Source organism: Pristiophorus japonicus, chromosome 14 (genome assembly GCF_044704955.1).
Source record: "Pristiophorus japonicus isolate sPriJap1 chromosome 14, sPriJap1.hap1, whole genome shotgun sequence".
Lineage (NCBI taxonomy): Eukaryota > Metazoa > Chordata > Chondrichthyes > Pristiophoridae > Pristiophorus > Pristiophorus japonicus.
Genome location: NC_091990.1, coordinates 166,555,575 through 166,578,006, shown reverse-complemented (window position 1 = coordinate 166,578,006; position 22,432 = coordinate 166,555,575). Strand labels below are relative to the sequence as shown.

General features: G+C 45.8%; 1 protein-coding gene across 1 annotated transcript in view; it reads right to left on the bottom strand.

Annotated features, from left to right (window-relative positions):
- Window positions 1–679: 679 nt before the first annotated feature.
- Window positions 680–22,432, bottom strand: part of pgghg (protein-glucosylgalactosylhydroxylysine glucosidase) — a 43,997-nt gene continuing 22,244 nt past the window's right edge. Inside the window, exons 8-14 of the mRNA XM_070898664.1 lie at window positions 18,689–18,761; window positions 15,556–15,692; window positions 14,825–14,958; window positions 10,799–10,894; window positions 10,108–10,205; window positions 5,996–6,207; window positions 680–1,435 (exon numbers count right to left, since the gene is read on the bottom strand). Of these exons, the coding sequence (XP_070754765.1) occupies window positions 1,350–1,435; window positions 5,996–6,207; window positions 10,108–10,205; window positions 10,799–10,894; window positions 14,825–14,958; window positions 15,556–15,692; window positions 18,689–18,761 (836 nt within the window). The 3' untranslated portion in view covers window positions 680–1,349. The remainder of the gene's footprint in view (window positions 1,436–5,995; window positions 6,208–10,107; window positions 10,206–10,798; window positions 10,895–14,824; window positions 14,959–15,555; window positions 15,693–18,688; window positions 18,762–22,432) is intronic.

Sequence of the window (22,432 nt, the reverse complement as noted above, 5' to 3'; positions counted from 1 at the left end):
TAAAAAGTCACTTTCACCTTAATAGGCATTTAATTATTTTATTGAACCATTTTATATTGGCTTTTAAAGACGGCTTTACATATGTTTGAGATATTGACATTCATCTGAATGAAAGAAATATATGAATGGAACACATCGGGCTCTGCAGCTCCCAATGGCCCAATGGGTATGTGGGGAAGGGTGCAGATTCAGCCTGTACTGAACTGCCTGATCTCCCCAGTGCAACTGCAAGGGTGCCATAATTAGCCCTAGTGATCCTGGGATAGGGAGGAAAAAATTAACCAGGGTTCCCACTCCTCTTCACGCTCCAGCGCCTCTGCTCAGAAGTGTGCATGTGAGGATAGCATCAGGTTCGACTGTGATGTCAAACATACTGTTGTCACTCACTGCCTCGGCTCACACATGAGGTGACCAGACGATGTACTGGAGCTTTGGGAGTGCTCATGAAAACATACCCCAGTAAAAGTCTGCAGGGCTGAAATAGCCCCCTGCCCCGATCGGGGGCGGTAACTTTCCGGGCCAAGACTTTCATCGCCCGGCCCGGAAGTTCAGCCCCCGACGCGGAATTAGGAATGTGCGCCCCCCCCTCCCCCCCTCCCCAGGAAACAGAGCGTTGTCTCCAGCACTCTGCATCCTTGGAGGAGCACTCCCGGGATGGGAGGGCGCCAGTGAGTGCAGGAGCCCAGCGCCACGCTCAGGGGCGCAGCGCTACGCGGATGCTCCGCCTCGCACTGATGCTCTACAACGCCCCTCCCCTTCAATTAAAGGGGAGGGCCGCTGCGCACTCTGCAGGCCCTTTGGTGGACGCCACTGGGTCACCAAGGAGGCAATTGACCAGTCAAGCAGCCCGGCGCCCATAGCGGAGTGTTGAGCTGCATGATGGCGGGCCGGCTGTCGCGAGGGCTGCCACTGTCGCGAGGGCCGAAGAGTCGGCCTACAAAAAAACATGCCGGCCCTCGGCGCAAAAGGCCTCCCCTTTAAGGGGCGCCCCGGCTGCGGATGTCCTCACGGTCCGTGGGGCAGTTAGGGCTCGCGCACATGGCAATGATGTCATTGTTGGGTGTGCGTCAGTCCGGGGCACTAATCGCGAGGCACCCCCACAAACCTCCAGGGCAATTTCCAGGGGTGCGCAATCACCCCCCTCGGAGGCGCTAACGAGGCTGTAAGAGGGCCAATTTCGGCCTCCTGCATCTTTGGCAAAGGAAGGGAGGGAAGAAAACAAGTAATTAATAATTCACTGAGAAGTGTATAATTCCCAGTGGCATGTCGTGACTCTAAAAATGCTTCAGGTCTAGAGTATGCACAGACCTATATGCTACAGATCAAAAAAATGGTTCCGTTCCTGCAGGCTACGATTTGGTAGATAGTTCAGAAGAACCAGCAGGACATCTGCTTTGAATCTTTCCTGGTCCCAGAAGGAAAGACACCGGTTGACCTGAAAAAAGAGAGAGGATGTTACAGGTTGAGGGATTTGCACGAGATATTCTCTGTGAGCAGTCCGAGGGGGCGAAATTGCCCCGCGTCCCATTTGGGACGCACAATTTAAATTAAATGAATTTGCGCCTAGCGAGATTGGCAGCTAAATGTCCCGGAGTTTGCACCTTTGAAGCAAAAAATGCTGCGGGGCACCGTGAGGCAGTAGCACAGCGTTAGCGGGGTGGATGTGCAATGCATCACAACGTCCCTCCCCTTCCTTTAACAGGGAGGGCCACTGCGGACGCTGCAGCCGCTTTCCTGGTGCCCACTGGGCCACCAAGGAAGGTTTCGGCCGGGCCAGCGCCCCCCCCCCCAGCCAAGAGGGGATGCCGGGGCTGTATGTTGGCGGCCCGGGCGAATCAGCAGCCGCCATCAAAGTTGGCCGACAAAGAAAAGATGCTGGCCGCGGCGCAAGGCCCTTCCCTTTAAGGGTGGCCAGGGCGCCCCAGCCACCACAGCTTTGGCATCGCCCCGCGCCAACCTCGCTCCCGCGGGGCAATAAGGAGTCAATGCACGTGCCGGTTATGTCATCAGCGTATGCAACGCCGCCTGGGGTAAACACTACGGGGCACGGCACAAAGCCGCCTTCTTCGCTGGCACCATCCCGGGGGAAATTCCGGTCGGGATCATTTCTGCTGCCCATATGAACAGTCCTTATCGCCCCAATCGCGCCTCTGAGGGCCTTTCAGAAAGGGGCAATTTTGGCCCCTGAGTGTCTTGCACTTAGAGATGTGCCCGTAGTGCTCAATCGTACCATCATCATAGGCGGTCTCTCGAACGAGGATGACCTGCTTCCACAAGTTCACAGGTGTTCCAATGAAGGATCCGATGTTCCAGATCCTGAACTCCAATTGAGGGGGTGGAAGATGCCTGTGCGTGGATTTTTTTTAACGTGTGTTGACCGTTGCACACCAGCCACCACACGGGCTTGACAGAGCTAGGTCTTTATCCAGTGGCAAGGGTTAACCAAGACACGCTGCACGGACCTAGTGCACACACATATCGCAGTGTGGGCTGGCCTGTGCTGCCCCTGGGCCCTCACCTCTTCTGGGCCCCGAACTCACGCCTCTCCTGGGCCCCGTACCCTCATTCACTGCTAGCCTTTTAGGTTGTTTCCCCATAAACAGAAATCAGGAGAGACCTGATTTGTAGAAGAGGACAAGAATTAGGGTGTGGAGGGCAGAAGTAATTATTATTTCATACATATATTGATGTGGTTCCCATTTGGTCATATTTTACATCTGTTTATAGTCTGATAACCCTGTGTCACTTTATGGGATTTTTGCCAATTTTAATTTTACTCCCCGATAAGGATTTGGAACAAAGAGTTATATTTAAGGATTGTGTTTTAAAGCAAAGTGTATTCACGCAAATTTTTTGTTTTTAAAAAAGCACCAAGATGGTTGAATTGCAAATCGTGGTAGAGGTGCGGTAAATGAGTGCTCAATCATCATCATAAGCAGTCCCTCGTATCGAGGATGATTTGCTCTTGCGCCAAAAAAAGGGATGAGTTCACAGGTGTTTCAATGAAGGACCCGAACTACATCCTGAAGGGTGGAAGATGCCTGCGCGTGGATTTTTTTTAACGTGGGGTGACCGTTGCACACCAGCCACCACACGGGCTTGACAGAGCTAGGTCTTGGTCCAGTGGCAAGGGTTAACCAGGACGACTGGAGACCAGCTCTGCTGCACGGACCTAGTGCGCACACATATCGCAGTGTGGGCTGGTCCGTGCTGCCCCTAGGCCTGCTGCCCCTGGGGCCCCGATCACATCCCTCCACAGTCTCTCGCTGCTCCTGCTGTACCTGCCCACGCTCCAATCACCGACCTGGACCTTGATGATGTCACTCTTCACAGCTGTCACCCTCCTGCACCGGCTCGTGCTGTACCTTGAAGTGGCATGTCTCCTCGCAGGTTCCCTCGCAGGTCGGGGCCATAAAAGGAGTGGCGAGCGGCGGCCATGGGCAGCGTGGAGGCCCCGACCTGCGAGGGAACATTAACAGCAATGCTCAATATCTATACAATAGCATATCCCAAGACGATAACCATTGTACCCCCTTGTGATCTGAACTGGATATTCATGTCATCAGGATATCCCTCCACGTGGACCTCTGCAACTGTTTTGTCGGCAGGTCAAGAAAACTCTTGGTAGGATCAGGCCAAATACAAATCGTTAAGCTCCTTTATTTCACACCAAGTGAACATGATCTGACTCACTTAGTTTGATCAGTACAGCTTGTGTTCACATAATAATACAAAACAGTAAACTCACTATGCTTCCCCACATCAGTGGGCCACCTTACTTGACTTGAACAAAATAACTTCTAATTACCATACTGCATCCTAACCTTCTGGGTCTGGTGAAAGCTTGCACTTTCAGTTTTCTGTTTAAAAACCTCACTGCCAGTGAGTGTTCGTGTCTCTGTTTATATCTCCCAGTGTTCCCAACCCATGGAGTGGGCCGGACAAACCCTGAATGCTCAGAACAATGGACTTCCCAACACAACGGAAAAGTGGCGTTAATCGATTACTGAGATTACTAACAAACTGGTTATTGTTTTCTGTCTATGGCGAAACAACCTAAAAGGCTAGTTCATTTGCATTTCAACCATTTTGGTGCTTTTTTAAAAACCAAAAATGTGCGTGAATACACTTTGCTTTAAAACACAATCCTTAAATATAACTCTTTGTTCCAAATCGGGAAGTAAAATTTAAATTGGCACAAATCCCATAAAGTGACTCAGGGTTATCAGCCTATCAACAGATGTAAAATATGACCAAATGGGAACCACATCAATATATGTATGAAATAATAATTACTTTTGCCCTCCACACCCTCATTTTTGTCCTCTTCTACAAATCAGGTCTCTCCTAATGGCATCAAAGTTTGAAGGAACAAATCCATATGCTGGAGATATTCTTGTTAATACATTTTATACTTCACAATTAATCGATCTTTTAATAAAAGTAGCTTGGATTTTCAATCCATAAACCAGAATATCAATTGCCCAAAAGTTACCTCAAAGTCATTCTCCCACATCCAACTCCCACCGCCCCAGTTAACAGAAGCACTGCACCCCAACAAGCTCTGAACCCTTTCACAGAGACATTCTTCCTCCAAACCCTCCAGTAGATACTGGCATTCTTCTCCCTCAATTTAAGAATGCACTTTTCTTCCACTCACTATTCAACCTGGCACTATTCGCCCCCTTCAATTCAACCTGGCACTCTCCCTCATCACAGTTCATTTTGGCACTTTCACCTCCATTCCTGCTCAGTGGATGCTATCACTAGCCTTCCTCCTCTGCCCAATAAGTTGAGATCTACCCAGACCAGGGTGACATAAAAGAGTAGGGAATTCGCTCAAGTATCATAGCCAACGTTCACCCCTGAAGTAACATCACCAAAACAGATTAGTCATCGTCATTTATCCAACTTGTTGTTTGTGGGAGCTTGTTATGTGCAAATTGGCTGCCACATTTGCTGACATAACTTCAGAAGTCAATGGCTGTGAAGCATTTTGGGATGTCCTGAGAACATAAGAACATAAGAAATAGGAGCAGGAGTCGGCCATACGGCCCCTTGAGCCTGCTCCGCCATTTAATGCGGTCATGGCTGATCCGATCATGGACTCAGGTCCACTTCCCCGCCCGCTCCCCATAACCCTTATCCCCTTATCAGTTAAGAAACTGTCTATTTCTGTCTTAAATTTATTCAATGTCCCAGCTTCCACAGCTCTCTGAGGCAGCGAATTCCACAGATCCTCAGAGAGAAGAAATTCCTTCTCACCTCAGTTTTAAATGGGCCGCCCCTTATTCTAAGATCGTGCCCTCTAGTTCTAGTCTCCCCTATCAGTGGAAACATCCTCTCTGCAGCCACCTTGTCAAGCCCTCTCATAATCTTATACGTTTCGATAAGATCACCTCTCATTCTTCTGAATTCCAATGAGTAGAGGCCCAACCTACTCAACCTTTCCTCATAAGTCAACCCCCTCATCTCCGGAATCAACCTAGTGAACCTTCTCTGAACTGCCTCCAAAGCAAGTATATCCTTTCTTAAATATGGAAACCAAAGCTGCACGCAGTATTCCAGGTGTGGTCTCACCAATACCCTGTACAACTGTAGCAAGTCATCCCTGCTTTTATACTCCATCCCCTTTGCAATAAAGGCCAAGATTCCATTGGCCTTCCTGATCACTTGCTGAACCTGCATACTATCCTTTTGTGTTTCATGAAAGGTGCTATATATATATACAATATATATAGCACCTATTATATATTTACGGTATGCAGTGGCCAGGATCAATTCCATTAGCAAAAAGGACGAGGTGCTAATTTTTGTCAGTAAATGCTGACAGATAGATCTAGCCCCCAAACTGTGAAATGTTGGCAGCTGGCAGCATCTGTTCGATGCGTCTTTCTCTTTGTCTCTTGGTCGACCTCTGCAACTGACCAGGACATTCAACAGTCAAAATCCGTATTGTCCCAATTGAATTACAGTATGAACTTCCCTATAATACCTTCATTTATAGCAAAACGCTTTCCCGAATCACTTAGAACAACTTCCAAGGCCAAGTGTTGAAACCCACAAGGCCTCATCAAAACAATGGTGACCTGCTCCTTTGAAAGGTGAAATTGTAGTTTGTTTCCAAGGTAATCAATTCCAGTAATCCGTAGTTCATCAATGTCCTCTGGGATTATGGGATCAAAGTGCAGACAATTTTTCATGATCCTGCAAAACAAAATATAGATTAGGGGACTGAGCTGCGGACACAGAGTGGGATCTTCCTTGTGGCAGTAATTGGGAACGGTAATAACCAGAGTAAATGGATTTCCCGCAACGGTAATTCATGACTATGAAGGAAAGTTGATTCAGGCATTGTTTAGTACGGAACGATTCAAATTATCAGGAGACAGACACAACTTAAAAATGAGAAAGTTAGGAATAAGAAGGAAAGTCACTTTTTCTTTTCCACGTGAAGGATAATAAAACTGTCTATTAAGTTATCAGAGAAAGGGACTGAAGCAGACAGTGTAGTGAGATGGGGTTGATCTGTCAAAAGGTCTTTCCGTGCTCTTGTTGGGCCAAAGGTCTTTCCATGCTCCAAGACATACGAACATAAGAAATAGGAGCAGGAGTAGGCCATTTGGCCCCTCGAGCCTACTCCACCATTCAATAAGATCATGGCTGATCTGATCATGGACTCAGCTCCACTTCCCTGCCCGCTCCCCATAACCCTTGACTCCCTTATCGTTCAAAAATCTATCTATCACCACCTTAAATATATTCAATGACCCAGCCTCCACAGCTCTCTGGGGTAGAGAATTCCAAAGATTCACGACCCTCTGAGAAGAAATTCCTCCTCATCTCCGTTTTAAATGGGTGATCCCTTATTCTGAAACTATGCCCCCTAGTTCTAGATTCCCCCATGAGGGGAAACATCCTCTCTGCATCTACCCTGTCAAGCCCCCTCCGAATCTTATATGTTTCAATAAGATCACCTCTCATTCTTCTAAACTCCAATGAATCTAGGCCCAACCTGCTCAACCTTTCCTCATAAGACAACCCCTTCATCTCCAGAATCAAACTTGTGAACCTTCTCTGAACTGCCTCCAATGCAAGTATATCCTTCCTTAAATATGGAGACCAAAACTGTACGCAGTACTCCAGGTGTGGCCTGTACAGTTGTAGCAGGACTTCTCTGCTTTTATACTCTATCCCCCTTGCAATAAAGGCCAACATTCCATTTGCCTTCCTGATCACTTGCTGTACCTTCATGCTAACATTTTGTGTTTCATGTGAAAAATCCCCCAGATTCCTCTATACCTTAGCATTTTGTATTCTCTATCACCTTTCAAATAATAATTTGCTTTTTTATTTTTCCTACCAAAGTGGATAACCTCACATTTTCCCACATTGTACTCCATCTGCCAAGTTTTTGCCCACTCACTTAGCCTATCTATGTCCCTTTGCGTCCTCTTCACAACTTGCTTTCCCACCTATCTTTGTATCATCAGCAAACTTGGCTACATTACACTCGGTCTCTTCATCCAAGTCATTAATATAGATTGTAAATAGTTGAGGCCCCAGCACTGATCCCTGTGGCACCCCACTAGTTACAGTTTGTCAAACTGAAAATGACCCATTTATCCCGACTCTCTGTTCTCTGTTAGTTAGTCAATCCTCTATCCATGCCAATAGATTACCCCCAACCTCGTGAGCTCTTATCTTGTGCAACAACCTTTTATGTGGCACCTTATCGAATGCCTTCTGGAAATCCAAATACACCACATCCACTGGTTCCCCTTTATCCACCCTGCTCATACATCCTCAAAGAACTCCAACAAATTTGTCAAACCCTTTCAGAAAACCATGCTGACTCTGCTTGACTGTAGTATGATTTTTTTAAAATGTCCTGCTACTACTTCCTTCATAATGACCATCCCAATGACAGATGTTAGGCTAACTGGTCTACAGTTTCCTGCTTTCTGTCTCCCATCTTTCTTAAATAGAAGTCTCATGTTCTTACATAAATCCATGGTACTGCTGCGTTTACTGTCTCATCTAAATTCCAACTGCAAGTATCAGCCAAATCCTTCAGGGCAAGACGCAACAGCCAGCCTGTTACCTGCCCAGCTCATTGCCAACCCAAGACCCGCCACTCTTAGTCAGAGCAACACCAATAATGGGTAGCTAGTCTGACCTCTGTCGGTGCACCATGTGCTGACACAGCCAGTGAGGGCATCCCCACTCCACAGTCATCATCATCATCATAGGCAGTCCCTCGGAATCGAGGAAAACTTGCTTCCACTTTTAGCATGAGTTCTCAGGTGACTGAACAGTCCAATATGAGAACCACAGTCCCTGTCACAGGTGGGACAGATAGCCGTTGAGGGAAAGGGAGGGTGGGACTGGTTTGCAGCACGCTCCTTCCGCTGCCTGCGCTTGGTTTCTGCATGCTCTCGGCGATGAGACTCGAGGTGCTCAGCGCCCTCCCGGATGCACTTCCTCCACTTAGGGCGGTCTATGGCCAGGGACTCCCAGGTGCCGGTGGGGATGTTGCACTTTATCAGGGAGGCTTTGAGGGTGTCCTTGTAACGTTTCCGCAGTGCGACCATACTCAATGATCAGAGTGTGCAACAAAAAAAAAATTCTTCAATTACAAGCAAATCTTTGTCAAAATCCCCTACTGGTTCAGGGAGTAAAAACACTGCCCACTGTGGTACAGAACCACATTGAGCGGCAAACTCCTCAGGTCACATCATTGGAGGTCCAACACAGCACCACAGAGAGTTGATTCCACAGAGAGCGAGATACTTTTCTCAGTCGCAGCCTCTTATGCCGAGCATAAACCAGGCAGTTTCGAACAGGAAACAACCATAAAGACGAGTCTGTCCACCCCAATCCCAAGGGAAAGGAATCTGGACTAGTTCATGTTCACATTCCTCTCAGATGGGATGGAACCGTAAATAAGGACACTTTCAACAGGGGGCGGGAAAGTAATTAAGAGTTACTTCCAAAAAAAAATTAAGGAATGGTCAAGCTTCACCCTGGAATATTTCTTTAACAAAGGCAGGATTTATTGTACATACTTGAGTCAGCTCCTGGAAAACAATTGTCTATTTGCTTTCCAATAAGCTGAGCCATATAGACCAGGAGACTCTGAGATTCAATCCCCAGTCTGTACTAAAGTCATCCATCTTAATTCAAAGGCTGAAAATGTGCTTAGCACGAAGGAGAGATTAAACAACCAGGATTCCTGGTCCTGAAAGGTATCCAGTGACCGTGTGTGTAAATTCTGTGTTTGTGTGTGTGTGTGTGTGTGTGTGTGTGTGTGTGGAATTAGGTTGGGAACAGGATCAGCCTCAACTCTCCATGGCCAAGGAGCCCAATGATATTCACTGGCTAGGTACACACACAAAGAACAGTTACTTGAAAGAAAGACTTGCATTTCTGTAGCACCTTTCACGACCACCAGACGTCTCAAAGCGCTTTACAGCCAATGAAGTGTAATCATTGTTGTAATGTAGGAAACGTGGCAGCGAATTTGTGCACAGCAAGCTCCCACAAACAGCAATGTGATAATGACCAGATAATCTGTTCTTGTTATGTTGATTGAGGGGTAAATATTGGCCAGGACACCAGGGATAACTCCCCTGCTCTTCTTCGAAATAGTGCCATGGGATCGTTTACATCCAGCTGAGAGAGCAGATGGGACCTCGGTTTAACGTCTCATCTGAAAGACGGCACCTCCGACAGTGCAGCGCTCCCTCAGCACTGCACTCGGAGTGTCAGCCTGGATTTTTGTGCTCAAGTCCCTGGAGTGGGACTTGAACCCACAACCTTCTGACTCAAAGATGAATGTGCTACTCACTGAGTCGCAGCTGACAACTGTCAGCTTGAGACAGCAGTGGGCTGGCAGCACCCATGGAACTGTCTGCCACAAAGGAGTCAATGCCTTCGGAAATGGAGGGGAAAAAAATTAATGGGAAAAAGAGAGAGGCTGGGAGAAAATTTGTAAGGGCCTTATTCTGGAGTACGTCTGTAACCAAAGCAGATTTGTTGTGCATAATGGAATCGATTCTTGGATATCCCAGTAATGTGAATAAACCCGGCTATATTCACACTGACCTGAAGCCAGTGTAGCCAAACAGCACGGTCTGCAAGAAGCCACCCATTCCCGTGAGGAAATTCACAGCTCCTGACCCATCTGCATTTTCACTCCAAACCTAATGCAGGGAAAACATGGCAAAAGTCAGTATCCAGGAAACTCTCAACAAACACCATACTTACTTTTTGATTCAGATTCCTCACACAGCCCTGCTGATGGCCAGGCCTGCAAGTCAAAAGTTCAAACTTTGGTCTAATCCAAATGAGTTTGCCTCAGCAGGGGTTGCCGGAGGGATGCTAGAGCCTCTGGGATGGGGAGAGAAGGAGGCGAGGAAAATCACCGAGGGCATTTCTGTCACACATTCGGCAAAGTGGAAACACCTCCGAGGGAATTCTGGGCCACAGTTACAAATAAAAAGTTTTGTATCCTTACTAAAAGGGATGAAAATTACAGGTGACTCTAAAGTTCTGAAAATGCATCAAATAAAGTATGAGAAAATCTACATTTCTTGAAGGGACCAGGTCCTCAAACTCTGAAAATATAAAATTCTCACTTTCAGCCCTTACATCCCCCGAGTAAATTCTAAATCCATCACTGCTCTGAACTGAGCTCTTGTCTTTAAAAAAAGCTTTTGTGAAGCTTTTGATAGTTTTATAGTTTGAGTATATGCAGCTGGACAGACCCTCGAGATGTTTCCATGGTAACTATTACCTGGAATGGATGCTGAATGTTGCTGTAACACTTGTTCAATTGCTGCTGAGCCTGACTAACATCCTTCAGCTCCAACCAACCAATCGCAAACATGCTCTGAAAAAGAAGCATACTTTTAAATAACAAACACAAACATTGGTCATCCTGCTCAAATTATTAGCCAATGAAACAGGAAACTTCAAATACAGACATAGGCCAAAAGAAGTGTAGTCAGTGAGAACACGTCCCCAGCACAGTTTACTCTCTCTGTTGGATGTTAGGGTCCTAAGTCAATTTATACCAATTTGATTGCAAGTGATTGTGAATTGATAGCGCAAAGTAGCCCATAATTTGTCAGCCAGTGGCAGCACCCTCGCTTCTGAGTCAGAAGGCTGCGGACCACTCCATAGACTTGAGCACAAAAATCTAGGCGGATACTCCAGTGTAGTACTGAGGGAGTGCTGCACTGTCGGAGGTGCCGTCTTTCGGATGAGACGTTAAACTTGCTCTCTCAGGTGGACGTAAAAGATACATGGCACTATTTTGAAGAAGAGCAGGGGAGTTATCCCCAGTGTCCTGGACAATATTTATCCCTCAATCAACATAACAAAAACAGATTATCTGGTCATTATCACATTGCTGTTTGTGGGACCTTGCTGTGTGCAAATTAGCTGCTGCGTTTCCCACATTACAACAGTGACTACACTTCAAAAAGTACTTTATTTACCATAAAGCGTCTTGAGATATCTGGTGGTCGTGAAAGGCGGGATATAAATACAAGTCTTTCTTTCGTCAGTGTCCTCAACCAGGCTAACATCCCCAGCATTGAAGCAGTGACCACACTTGATCAACTCCGCTGGGCAGGCCACATTGTTCGCATGCCAGACACAAGACTCCCAAAGCAAGCGCTCTACTCAGAACTCCTTCACGGCAAACAAGCCAAAGGTGGGCAGAGGAAACGTTACAAGGACACCCTCAAAGCCTCCCTGATAAAGTGCAACATTCTCACTGACACCTGGGAGTCCCTGGCCAAAGACCGCCCTAAGTGGAGGAAGAGCATCCAGGAGGGCGCTGAGCACCTCGAGTCTCGTTGCCGAGAGCGTGCAGAAATAAAGCACAGGAAGGAGCATGCGGCAAATCAGTCCCACCCTCCCCTTCCCTCAATGACTATCTGTCCCACCTGTGACAGGGACTGTGGCTCCCATATTGGACTGTTCAGTCACCTGAGAACTCACTTTCAGAGTGGAAGCAAGTCTTCCTCGATTCCGAGGGACTGCCTATGATAATGATGATTTATTTCTATAATTTAGCACAAATTGGCAATTGTAGACTTACTAAAATGCCATACTGGTAGGAGGGTGATTACCTCAAATGGCAGGCTAAGCTCTGCATCCGGACCAGAACAATATTAAATCAGTACTGCAAAATCCCACATGAAAATCCTTACCTTCTGCTCCATGAGTCACCACACACTGCCATTCCTGACCCCTTCCTGTGGCTTTGTTCAGGGATCCAACTCAATGAACTGGAGCTGGAAATTTCTGATCTTGCAACAGTTTTGCAGCAGTATTGTACAAGGCAATTTTAATCCACGTGATTATTTGCAATTCCAGAATCACCAGAAATTTTTGGTCAGTGGATCTCCAGGCAAACTAATTCAGTACTCTTGCTGCAAGGCAGCCTTACTCTACTTCTAATCTATGCTGCATTTTAACGATCTATGTACATGGAACCCTAAGTCTCTTTGGACCTCCACTGCTGCTAGCTTTTCACCATTTAGAAAGTACCCTGTTCTATTCTTTTTAGGTCCAAAGTGGATGACCTCCCATTTGCCTACATTGAAATCAATTTGCCACAATTTTGCCCATTCACTTAATCTATCAATATCTCTTTGTAATTTTATGCTTCCATCGACACGGCTTAAAATGCCGCCTTTCTTTTTGTCATCTGCAAACTTGGATATGTTGCTCTCTAACCCGTCATCCAAGTCATTCATAAATACAGTAAATAGTTGAGGCCAAAACACATATCCCTGTGCGACCCCACTGATCACATCCTGCCAATGAGAGTACCTGCCCATTATCCCGACTCTCTGTCTCCTGCTGCTCAGTAAATCTCGTAACCCGGTTAATAATTTGCCCTCAATTACATGAGCTTCAACTTTAGCGAACAGTCTTTTATGAGGAACTTTATTGAATGCCTTCTGGAAGTCCATACAAAAAGCATCAATAGACCTTCCCCTGTCCACTACTTCAGTCACCTCATCAAAAGATTCACTCAGGTTTGTCAGGCATGGCCTACCCTTCACAAATCCATGCTGGCTCTCTCTGATCAGCTGAAAATTTTCAAGGTGCTTAGTCACTCCATCCTTACCTATAGATGTTAGTAATTTCCCGACAACAGATGTTAGGCCCACCAGTCTATAATTCCTTACTGCTTACCCATATTGCTGCTAGTTTTACTGTATGGCCACTTTTAAGACAGCACCTCCCTGTGTCTGTTAAGATATGTAATTCACATGTCACCTTTTACTAGCTCCTTCACGACAAACGAGCCAAAGGTGGGCAGAGGAAACGTTACAAGGACACCCTCAAAGCCTCCCTGATAAAGTGCAACATCCCCACTGATACCTGGGAGTCCCTAGCCAAAGACCGCCCTAAGTGGAGGAAGTGCATCCGGGAGGGCGCTGAGCACCTCGAGTCTCATCACCGAGAGAGGGGTAATGTACTGACGTGGATAGAGAACTGGTTGGTAGATAGGAATCAGAGAGTCGGGATAAACGGGTCCTTTTCAGAATGGCAGGCAGTGACTAGTGGAGTGCTGCAGGGCTCAGTGCTGGGACACCAGCTCTTTACAATATATATTAATGATTTAGATGATGGAATTGAGTGTAATATCTTCAAGTTTGCTGATGACACTAAACTGGGTGGCGGTGTGAGCTGTGAGGAGGACGCTAAGAGGCTGCAGGGTGACTTGGACAGGTTAGGCGAGTGGGCAAATACATGGCAGATGCAGTATAATGTGGATAAATGTGAGGTTATCCACTTTGGGGGCAAAAACAAGGCGGCAGAATATTATCTGAATGGCGGCAGATTAGGAAAAGGGGAGGTGCAACGAGACCTGGGTGTCATGGTTCATCAGTCACTGAAAGTTGGCATGCAGGTACAGCAGGCGGTGAAGGCAGCAAATGGTATGTTGGCCTTCATAGCTAGGGGATTTGAATACAGGAGCAGGGAGGTCTTACTGCAGTTGTACAGGGCCTTAGTGAGGCCTCACCTGGAATATTGTGTTCAGTTTTGGTCTCCTAATCTGAGGAAGGACATTCTTGCTATTGAGGGAGTGCAGCGAAGGTTCACCAGACTGATTCCAGGAATGACTGGACTGTCATATGAGGAGAGACTGGATCAACTGGGCCTTTATTCACTGGAGTTTAGAAGAATGAGAGGGGATCTCATAGAAACATATAAGATTCTGACGGGATTGGACAGGTTAGATGCGGGAAGAATGTTCCTGATGTTGGGGAAGTCCAGAACCAGGGGACATAGTCTTAGGATAAGGGGTAGGCCATTTAGGACTGAGATGAGGAGAAACTTCTTCACTCAGAGAGTTGTTAACCTGTGGAATTTCCTGCTGCAGAGAGTTGTTGATGCCAGTTCATTGGATATATTCAAGAGAGAGTTAGATATGGCCCTTACGGCTAAGGGGATCAAGGGGTATGGCGAGAAAGCGGGAAAGGGGTACTGAGGGAATGATCAGCTATGATCTTATTGAATGGTGGTGCAGGCTCGAAGGGCCGAATGGCCTACTCCTGCACCTATTTTCTATGTTTCTATGAGAGCATGCAGAAATCAAGCGCAGGCAGTGGAAGGAGCGTGCGGCAAACCTGTCCCACCCTCCCTTTCCTTCAACGATTATCTGTCCCACCTGTGACAGGGACTGTGGTTCTCGTATTGGACTGTTCAGCCACCGAAGGACTCATTTTAAGAGTGGAAGCAAGTCTTCCTCGACTCGAGGGACTGCATATGATGATGCCTATGATTTACTAACCCAAGTCATGGCAGGTCCATCATGATCCGTCACAGCTTCGTACATCACCAGGTCATTCTTCCGCACCTGGGAACTCATGGGATACATGAGTGGGTAACCTAGCAACACAACATCAGCCTGTTTCACTGCATCCCCTGTAACACAGAAACAACATTCTTATTATACAGGGTGCTGGAATCAAACCTTCAGCAGAACATACAGTGTGGGAAACACAAAGTTAAAATTATTTTTAAACTCTTGCCAAATTTTAGCCTTCTTCTACTGAAGGTGCTTTCTCTTGCTGGACAGTCCCACAAATACCAGTAGTGCCTTGTCCAAGCGCCCATTGTTCACTTGGGTTTAACATCACAGCTTGACTCACTAATGTCTACACAAAAGCACTTTCCTGCAAGGGTTACTGGGTTGTGATCGAGAGTTGGAACCCTGACTGATTTTTTTTTTCTCCTTCCTAGTCCAGAAGCATTGAGGTCAATTGTAGTGCATCAGGTGGACAAAGCACACAGGTATGGTCCATCTTACCCCATCGAAAACACAGCTTGGGCGATAACATTACATCTGCCATGGCAACTGCCATCTGCAGTCTGGTTGTATCAAACTCTCGGTCAAAGGAGGAGAGAGGCTTTGCGGGAATTTTGAAAAACAAGTGAATGGGGGCGGGGGGGGGGGGGAGGGGAGGGAGGGAGGGGGGAAGAAGTGTAGATTAAGAATGTTTGAAGTAAATTCTTCCGCACCTGAATTATACCCGTCAAACTCAGGATGATACTGCTTCTCGGGGTCAAAGGGCACTTTGATTTTCTCAGCTATTTTCATCCATTCTGATGGAACTGGAACTTGTAAATGTGATGCCAACTCTATAGCAAACTGGAGGCTGGAGAAATATAATATAAATCCCGTTAACTAACCGGAGAATAACAGTCATTCTGATGTGTAGTACAATGTGGAAAATAAGTTGAATAATAATCTCGGGAGATTTGTTGATAATCACGCAGAAGTGAACACCTCAAACCTAGCAATCACGCAATGGCATGCACAGATAGTCCAGCTTCGTACTTTAAAACAGCACGTTAAAAAAATGGCCGACTGTTGTCTCCTCCTCAAGTTCCACAAGAACAGGAATGTGTACATGGAGAACTATACACGCGTATCCAAATCTTGCCCCTCAGTGGCACAGTGCATCAGTATTGCAATGTTCTGTGCCAACAAAACCTACTGAAGGATTTTTAGCCTCAATTTTCCCCTTTTTCCCACATTTCCTAAAGGCGCTGATTCCTCTGTAGTATTGTTCTACGGATGCCATGAGGACACTGCTACCTTACCCCAAGTGGGTATAAAAGGAGCCCCGAGCGGCCCCTGGACCAGTGTGGCGGTGTACCACTGCAAGTTCGGGCGCGAGCTGGTGCAGGAGGACAACGGCAGCGAAGAGTGACGTCATCAAGGTCCAGGTCGGTGATTGGAGTGTGGGCAGGTACAGCAGGAGCGGCGAGGTCGGGGCAAAGGAGCTATGAGAGACTGTGGAGGGATGTGATCGGGGCCCAGGGGAGGCGCAAGTTTGGGGCCAGGGGCAGCACGGGCCAGCCCACACTGCAATATGTGTACGCACTAGGTCCGTGCAGCAGAGCAGGTCTCCAGTCGTCTTGGTTAACCCTTGCCACTGGACCAAGACCTAGTTCTGTCAAGCCCGTGTGGTGGCTGGTGTGCAACGGCCACCACACATTAAAAAAATCCACGCACAGGCATCTTCCACCCTTCAGGATGTAGTTCGGGATCTGGAATATTAGGTCCTTCATTGAAACACCTGTGAACTCATCCTTTTTCGGCGTGGAAGCAAGTCATCCTCGATACGAGGGACTGCCTATGATGATGGCCCTGAGTGGCCACTGCTCATGCCGGAACAGTGAACGTTGGCAGGTAATTTGATCCGGTCAGGCGTTGCAGTCATGTCTCATCATGTCCTTTGCTGATGTTCTCATGTATTTTCCAACAAGAGTCACTGGATAGTAATCAGAAACGGGAATCCTGGCTGCCTTCTCTCCTCCCTAGCCCAAGGTGTTGCAGCCAATCATTGCACCCCAACTCAGCATAGATTGGGGATCAAACCTGGGTTCTTCTAGTCTATATTACTCAGATGTACACAAGGAAGAGGAGAGTATCACGAATAAATTCATTTCCTTATAGTTTACGTTTTTCCATTCCTCCTCCTAAAAAACATTTGTTAAGATCAATAGTTACAACCCAAATCTAAACAACTGTCGTCAAGTGAAAAAGGAACTCAAAAGACAATGTACAAATAAATTATTGAAAATGAGTCAGGGATCAAACTCCTCTGTAAAATCTTCCTGGAGGGACCTTCCTTTGAACAAAACTTTCTTAGAACTTCCCTGATCCCTATTAAACGTTGACTTATTTTGTAAGCCAAATTTTCAAACTGCACGTAATATTTCCATGAATCACCTCCTAAATGGTAAAATTCCAGTATCATTCTGGGCCCCCCGAGATTCCTTTGCAAGTGACCAGGACATCCAATAGGAAGAGATTTGTTTTAGAATTCTGCTCCCATAGCATGGTGAAGTCAGCCAAAGTGCACAGCAGTGATTTTCAAAAATTCATTCTCAGGATATGAACATCTGACAAAGCTATCATTTATTTCCAATCCTAGTTGGTCTTGAGAAGGTGGTGGTGTGCCTTCTTCTACAACTGCTGCAGTCCCAGTGGTGAAGGTGCTCTCACAATGCTATTCTGCAGGGAGTTCCAGGATATTGACCCAGCGACGATGAAGGAACAGTGACATACGTTCAAGTCGGGTTGGTGTTTGACCTGTTGTTGTTGAATGTTACTTGCTACTTACCAGCCAAGCCTGGATATTGACACGGTCTTGCTGCATGTGGGCATGGACTGCTCCATTATCTGGGGAGTTGTGAATGGAACTGAACACTCTGCAATCATCAGCGAACAGCCCCACTTCTGACCTTATGATGGAGGGAAGGTCATTGATGAAGCAGCTGAAGTTAGCCGGACCTAGGATGCTGCCCTGAAGAATTCCTGCAGTGATATTTTAAATAGTTACCTTTAAAAAGGTGGGAATGGATGATGCAGCATATCTGCCTTTCACCTTTCCGACTTAGGTTCAAATCCAACTCATGTTGAAGGATAAAAATCTTTCTCTGCTATTGTTAAGGTTTATGTGGAATGTGTTTGTGCAGTTTCAATCCAGTTCTGGTGGGCACAGGCCTACAACAACAACAACAAAAATGTCTCGAATTGGTATCCTTTCTTGAACCATAAGAAGGGCTACTTTGGTTTGGGAAATGTCGCATTTGTGCTGTTGGGAAGCCTCCTTTCTGAGGTTGCGGATGAGGTACATTGTTGGGGCAGAGGAGGGAGAGCTTTACGATGAACCTAAAGCAGTTACACTCATTTTGGAATATGCTTGAATTCAAAATTCACCAAAAAATAAAGAACATTGCGCAACACATTTCCAACAATCTGAAGTGTCCCTAATGTGTTTCACTCTGCAGGACTGCTAACAAAGTCAGTTTATCATTTGTCTTGTATTTTTATAATAATTCATTCATCCCATTCTCATTCCTCAAACGAGCCACTTTAGAAAACTACTACAAGGAAATTCCACCTCCCCCACCCTGTTATGTATGTAAACCTGTAATTACCATGTCCAACCACCAGAGGGCTTATCCCCTGGAGTCCCAAGGGATCCCACAATCCCTTGGGAGCACCTGTATATAAGGAGGACTCACAGGCTGGAGAGGCACTCAGAGATCTGTAATAAAGAACTATGGTCACGCTTACTTTGAGCTTGCAGTAGCTAGTCTGACTCTTTATCCAAGACATAACACACCCCATCCTCACCTGTACTTGGCGACCACGGCAGTGTAGGCAGAATTGGTTACGTCAGATTGATATTCATCAGGTGGCATCACTCCTTGAAAAAATTAAATGAAGTGAAATAATCAGTGCGTCGCCTACAGAAAATAGAGGTTCCCATCTTGATTGGGTTCTTTTCACAGATTGTCCTTAATAAGCTCTGTTGCCAATCAGAACATAACAAATACCAGAGATGAGAAAAGACCACTTGGTCCTTCAAACCAATCTCATTCCATTAATACATTAGCCTGCCCATCGGTATCTTGGCCTTTATTGCAAAGGGGATGGAGTACAAAAGCAGGGAAGTCTTGCTACAGTTATACAAGATATTGGAATACTGCGTGCAGTTTTGGTTTCCATATTTACGAAAGGATATACTTGCTTTGGAGGCAGTTCAGAGAAGGTTCACTAGGTTGATTCCGGGGATGAGGGGGTTGACTTATGAGGAAAGGTTGAGTAGGTTGGGCCTCTACTCATTGGAATTCAGAAGAATGAGAGGTGATCTTATCGAAACGTATAAGATTATGAAGGGGCTTGACAAGATGGATGCAGAGAGGATGTTTCCACTGATGGGGGAGACTAGAATTAGAGGGCATGATCTTAGAATAAGGGGCCATCCATTTAAAACAGATGAAAATAAATTTCTTCTCTGAGGGTTGTTGATCTGTTGAATTCGCTGCCTCAGAGAGCTGTAGAAGCTGGGATATTAAATAAATTTAAGACAGAAATAGATAGTTTCTTAAATGATAAGGATATAAGGGGTTATGGGGAACGGGCAGGGAAGTGGAACTGAGTCCATGATCGGATCAGCCATGATCGTATTAAATGGTGGTGCAGGCTCGAGGGGCCGTATGGCCTACTCCTGTTCCTACTTCTTATGTTCTTATATTCTAACATCTGATTTTACTTTGAATAATTTCAATCTTTTTGTCTTCATTACCTTGCTTGGTACTTTATTCCAAACAGTTACAACTATTTGAGTAAAGAAATCCTTCACGAGCTGCAGCCCCGGTTTGGGCAGGAATTCACGGCAGGAGTACTCCATAAAATTCAGAACAATATGGCAAAGAATTAGGAGGCTCCCACAAAGGGGCCATGAGAAAGGTACTATTAATTAGGAAATGTCACACTCTTGCAGTAGGGGTGGTCTTCTGAGGCTGCGGTTCATAGAATCATGGAAACTGAAGGTGCCATTCGGCCCGTCGTGCCAGCGCTGCCTCTCCGACAGAGCAGGCGTGCTTAGTCCCACATCCCCACTCTTTGTCTGCTAAGGTATTGTTGGGGCAGAGTAGAGAAGATATTTTTCTGCGTGTAACCTATTCTATATCTGTCATGGACTGCTTGATGCTGATGATGGATGACTAAATGTCAAAACTATTCCATTTCTGGTGTTGATGCCTCTCCCCTTTATTAACACAATGTGTTTGCCCCCAGAATAAGCGCAAAGAAATAGTCCATAGAAAATAGGAGCAGCAGGCCATTCGGCCCTTCTCTCTCACTCTCCTTTATCCATTCACTTAATTGTCATTGTTCCTCTGAGCAAACGTTCCTTTCTTTTACCAACCCTGCGCTGCACTGGCCTACACCCTCTTCGTTCATCCTTCCTGTGCTGAAATTAAATTTGCCTACAATCATCACTCTGCTTTAAAGGCCTAAGTGCATGTAAAGCACCTTGGGTCTTCCTGTGAATGTGATTAAGCACTGTGTCAATACAAGCTCTCTTCGGCCCTTCGAGTTTGCACCATCATTCAATATGATCATGGCTGATCCTCTATCTCAACACCATATTTCTGCTTTTTCCCCATACCCCTTGATGCCTTTTGTGTCTAGAAATCTATCTCTCTCCCTCTTAAATATATTCAGTGACTTGGCCTCCACAGCTTTCTGTGGTAGAGAATTCCACAGGTTCACCACCCTCTGAGTGAAAACATTTCTCCTCATCTCCGTCCTAAATTTCCTACCCTGTATCCTGAGACTGTGACCCTTTGTTCTAGACTTCCCAGCCGAGTTATTGCCCAGGTCATGGTACATGTGGGACACATTCATCTCTCTCTCCCCCAGCCGAGGTGAAGGGCAAACAGCACTAGTATAATTATACAATTTTTTTATATTGAGAAACTTAAGTGAATGTCATGGCTTATGGTGCAGGTCACAACCAATGCTGAAAGCAGCTGGAGAGAAGAGTAGTAGATCAATAACTAATGGTTAGGTGTTTGTTAAGTATGCAATAAAGGTTCAAACTGAGTACTGTTTAACTAAGCAAGGTACAACCTTGGCTCTGCTTTATTTAGGCCCAAAGTGCCTGACTCTCAAAACGGCTGGCCTTTTATACCAGAGCAGCACCAGGTGCGTGCTGCTCAGTGACCTCCAACAATGATGCCATCTGGTGGCTACAAACAGAATGTACATACATGACCGTGTGACTGAGCTTTTAAAAGTCTGGGGTAAGTCAAATGGAGTAAGGCATTCCATGACTTTAAATTTATGGGAAACAATGAGTTAGAGTAGGACACAGTGATCAGTCTTAGAAAGAGAGAGCTTGCATTGACACAGTGCCTAATCACATTCACAGGAAGACCCAAAGTGCTTTACATGCACTTAGGCCTTTAAAGCAGAGTGATGATTGCAGGCAAATTTAATTTCAGCACAGGAAGGATGAACAAAGAGGGTGTAGGCCAGTGCAGTGCAAGGTTGGAAAAAGAAAGGAATGTTTGCTTAGAGGAACAATGACAATTAAGTGAATGGATAAAGGAGAGCAAGAGAGAGGCGTCAAAAATGGTAGTTGCTGGTTGGACTTGAGAAAAACATGAAGTTATTTCTTTAGAATTGGAAAAAAGCAAGGTTTACCATTGCCTTAAAGAGCATGGAGACTGTCAGGATGCAATTATTCAGCCATCATAGTGTGAAAGGAATGAGCTGGAATGTCTGAGGGTCTGTGATTTAGGGGACTTGGTGAATGTATACTGCAATGTTACTAAATGTTAACAGCAGAATTACAATATTAACAACTCTACCAGTCGCACCAAGTTACTATGGCATTTAATAACTTTTGGTTGACCAGGAAGGTTTCTGCTTTTAATGAACATTTTGCACTTTGTGTCTTTGCAGCAAATCTTCGGTTGGAATTAAGTGGAACGCATGCCTCATTCCTGATAACCCCTGCACTGTCGTTAACCGTTAAAAAAATTGCAGACCACCCAACTTATCCTCATTTGTTAATGATACCCGTAATTATCACCATATTTTTCAATATACACACACTTGTCTCGTTACTTAATTTCCTGGTATGTTTTGTATCAAATGGAATAAATGGAAGATTTGTGACAAGGTTCAGTTATTTTAGTGTCAGTACCAATAACTGACTGTGCAGACTCATGGGTCAAGTAAATGTGTTTTCCTTCCCCCTGTTGTCTTATCGACCAGCCAATCAGTCGCTCAGATTGAGAGAAGAAACATTTCAGAAACTTCTCAACACAATTGTACTGAGAGTGGGTACAGATGGTCAATGCACCAGTCAGCTCCGCATGGGGCAATCCATTCAATCACTGAGCATGGCCTTTCAGCACTTAAACAAGCTTTTAATGAAGGAGGCAAAAAGGAAGATGCATTTCAGAATCTTAGCTATACCTCGGATCGTACCCGACACTGTCTTGCCTCCAAAACTGACACCTAAAGGAGCTCTAGATTTTCCAGCTAATTGTACTACATCTCATGTCTTCGGCACTTCAC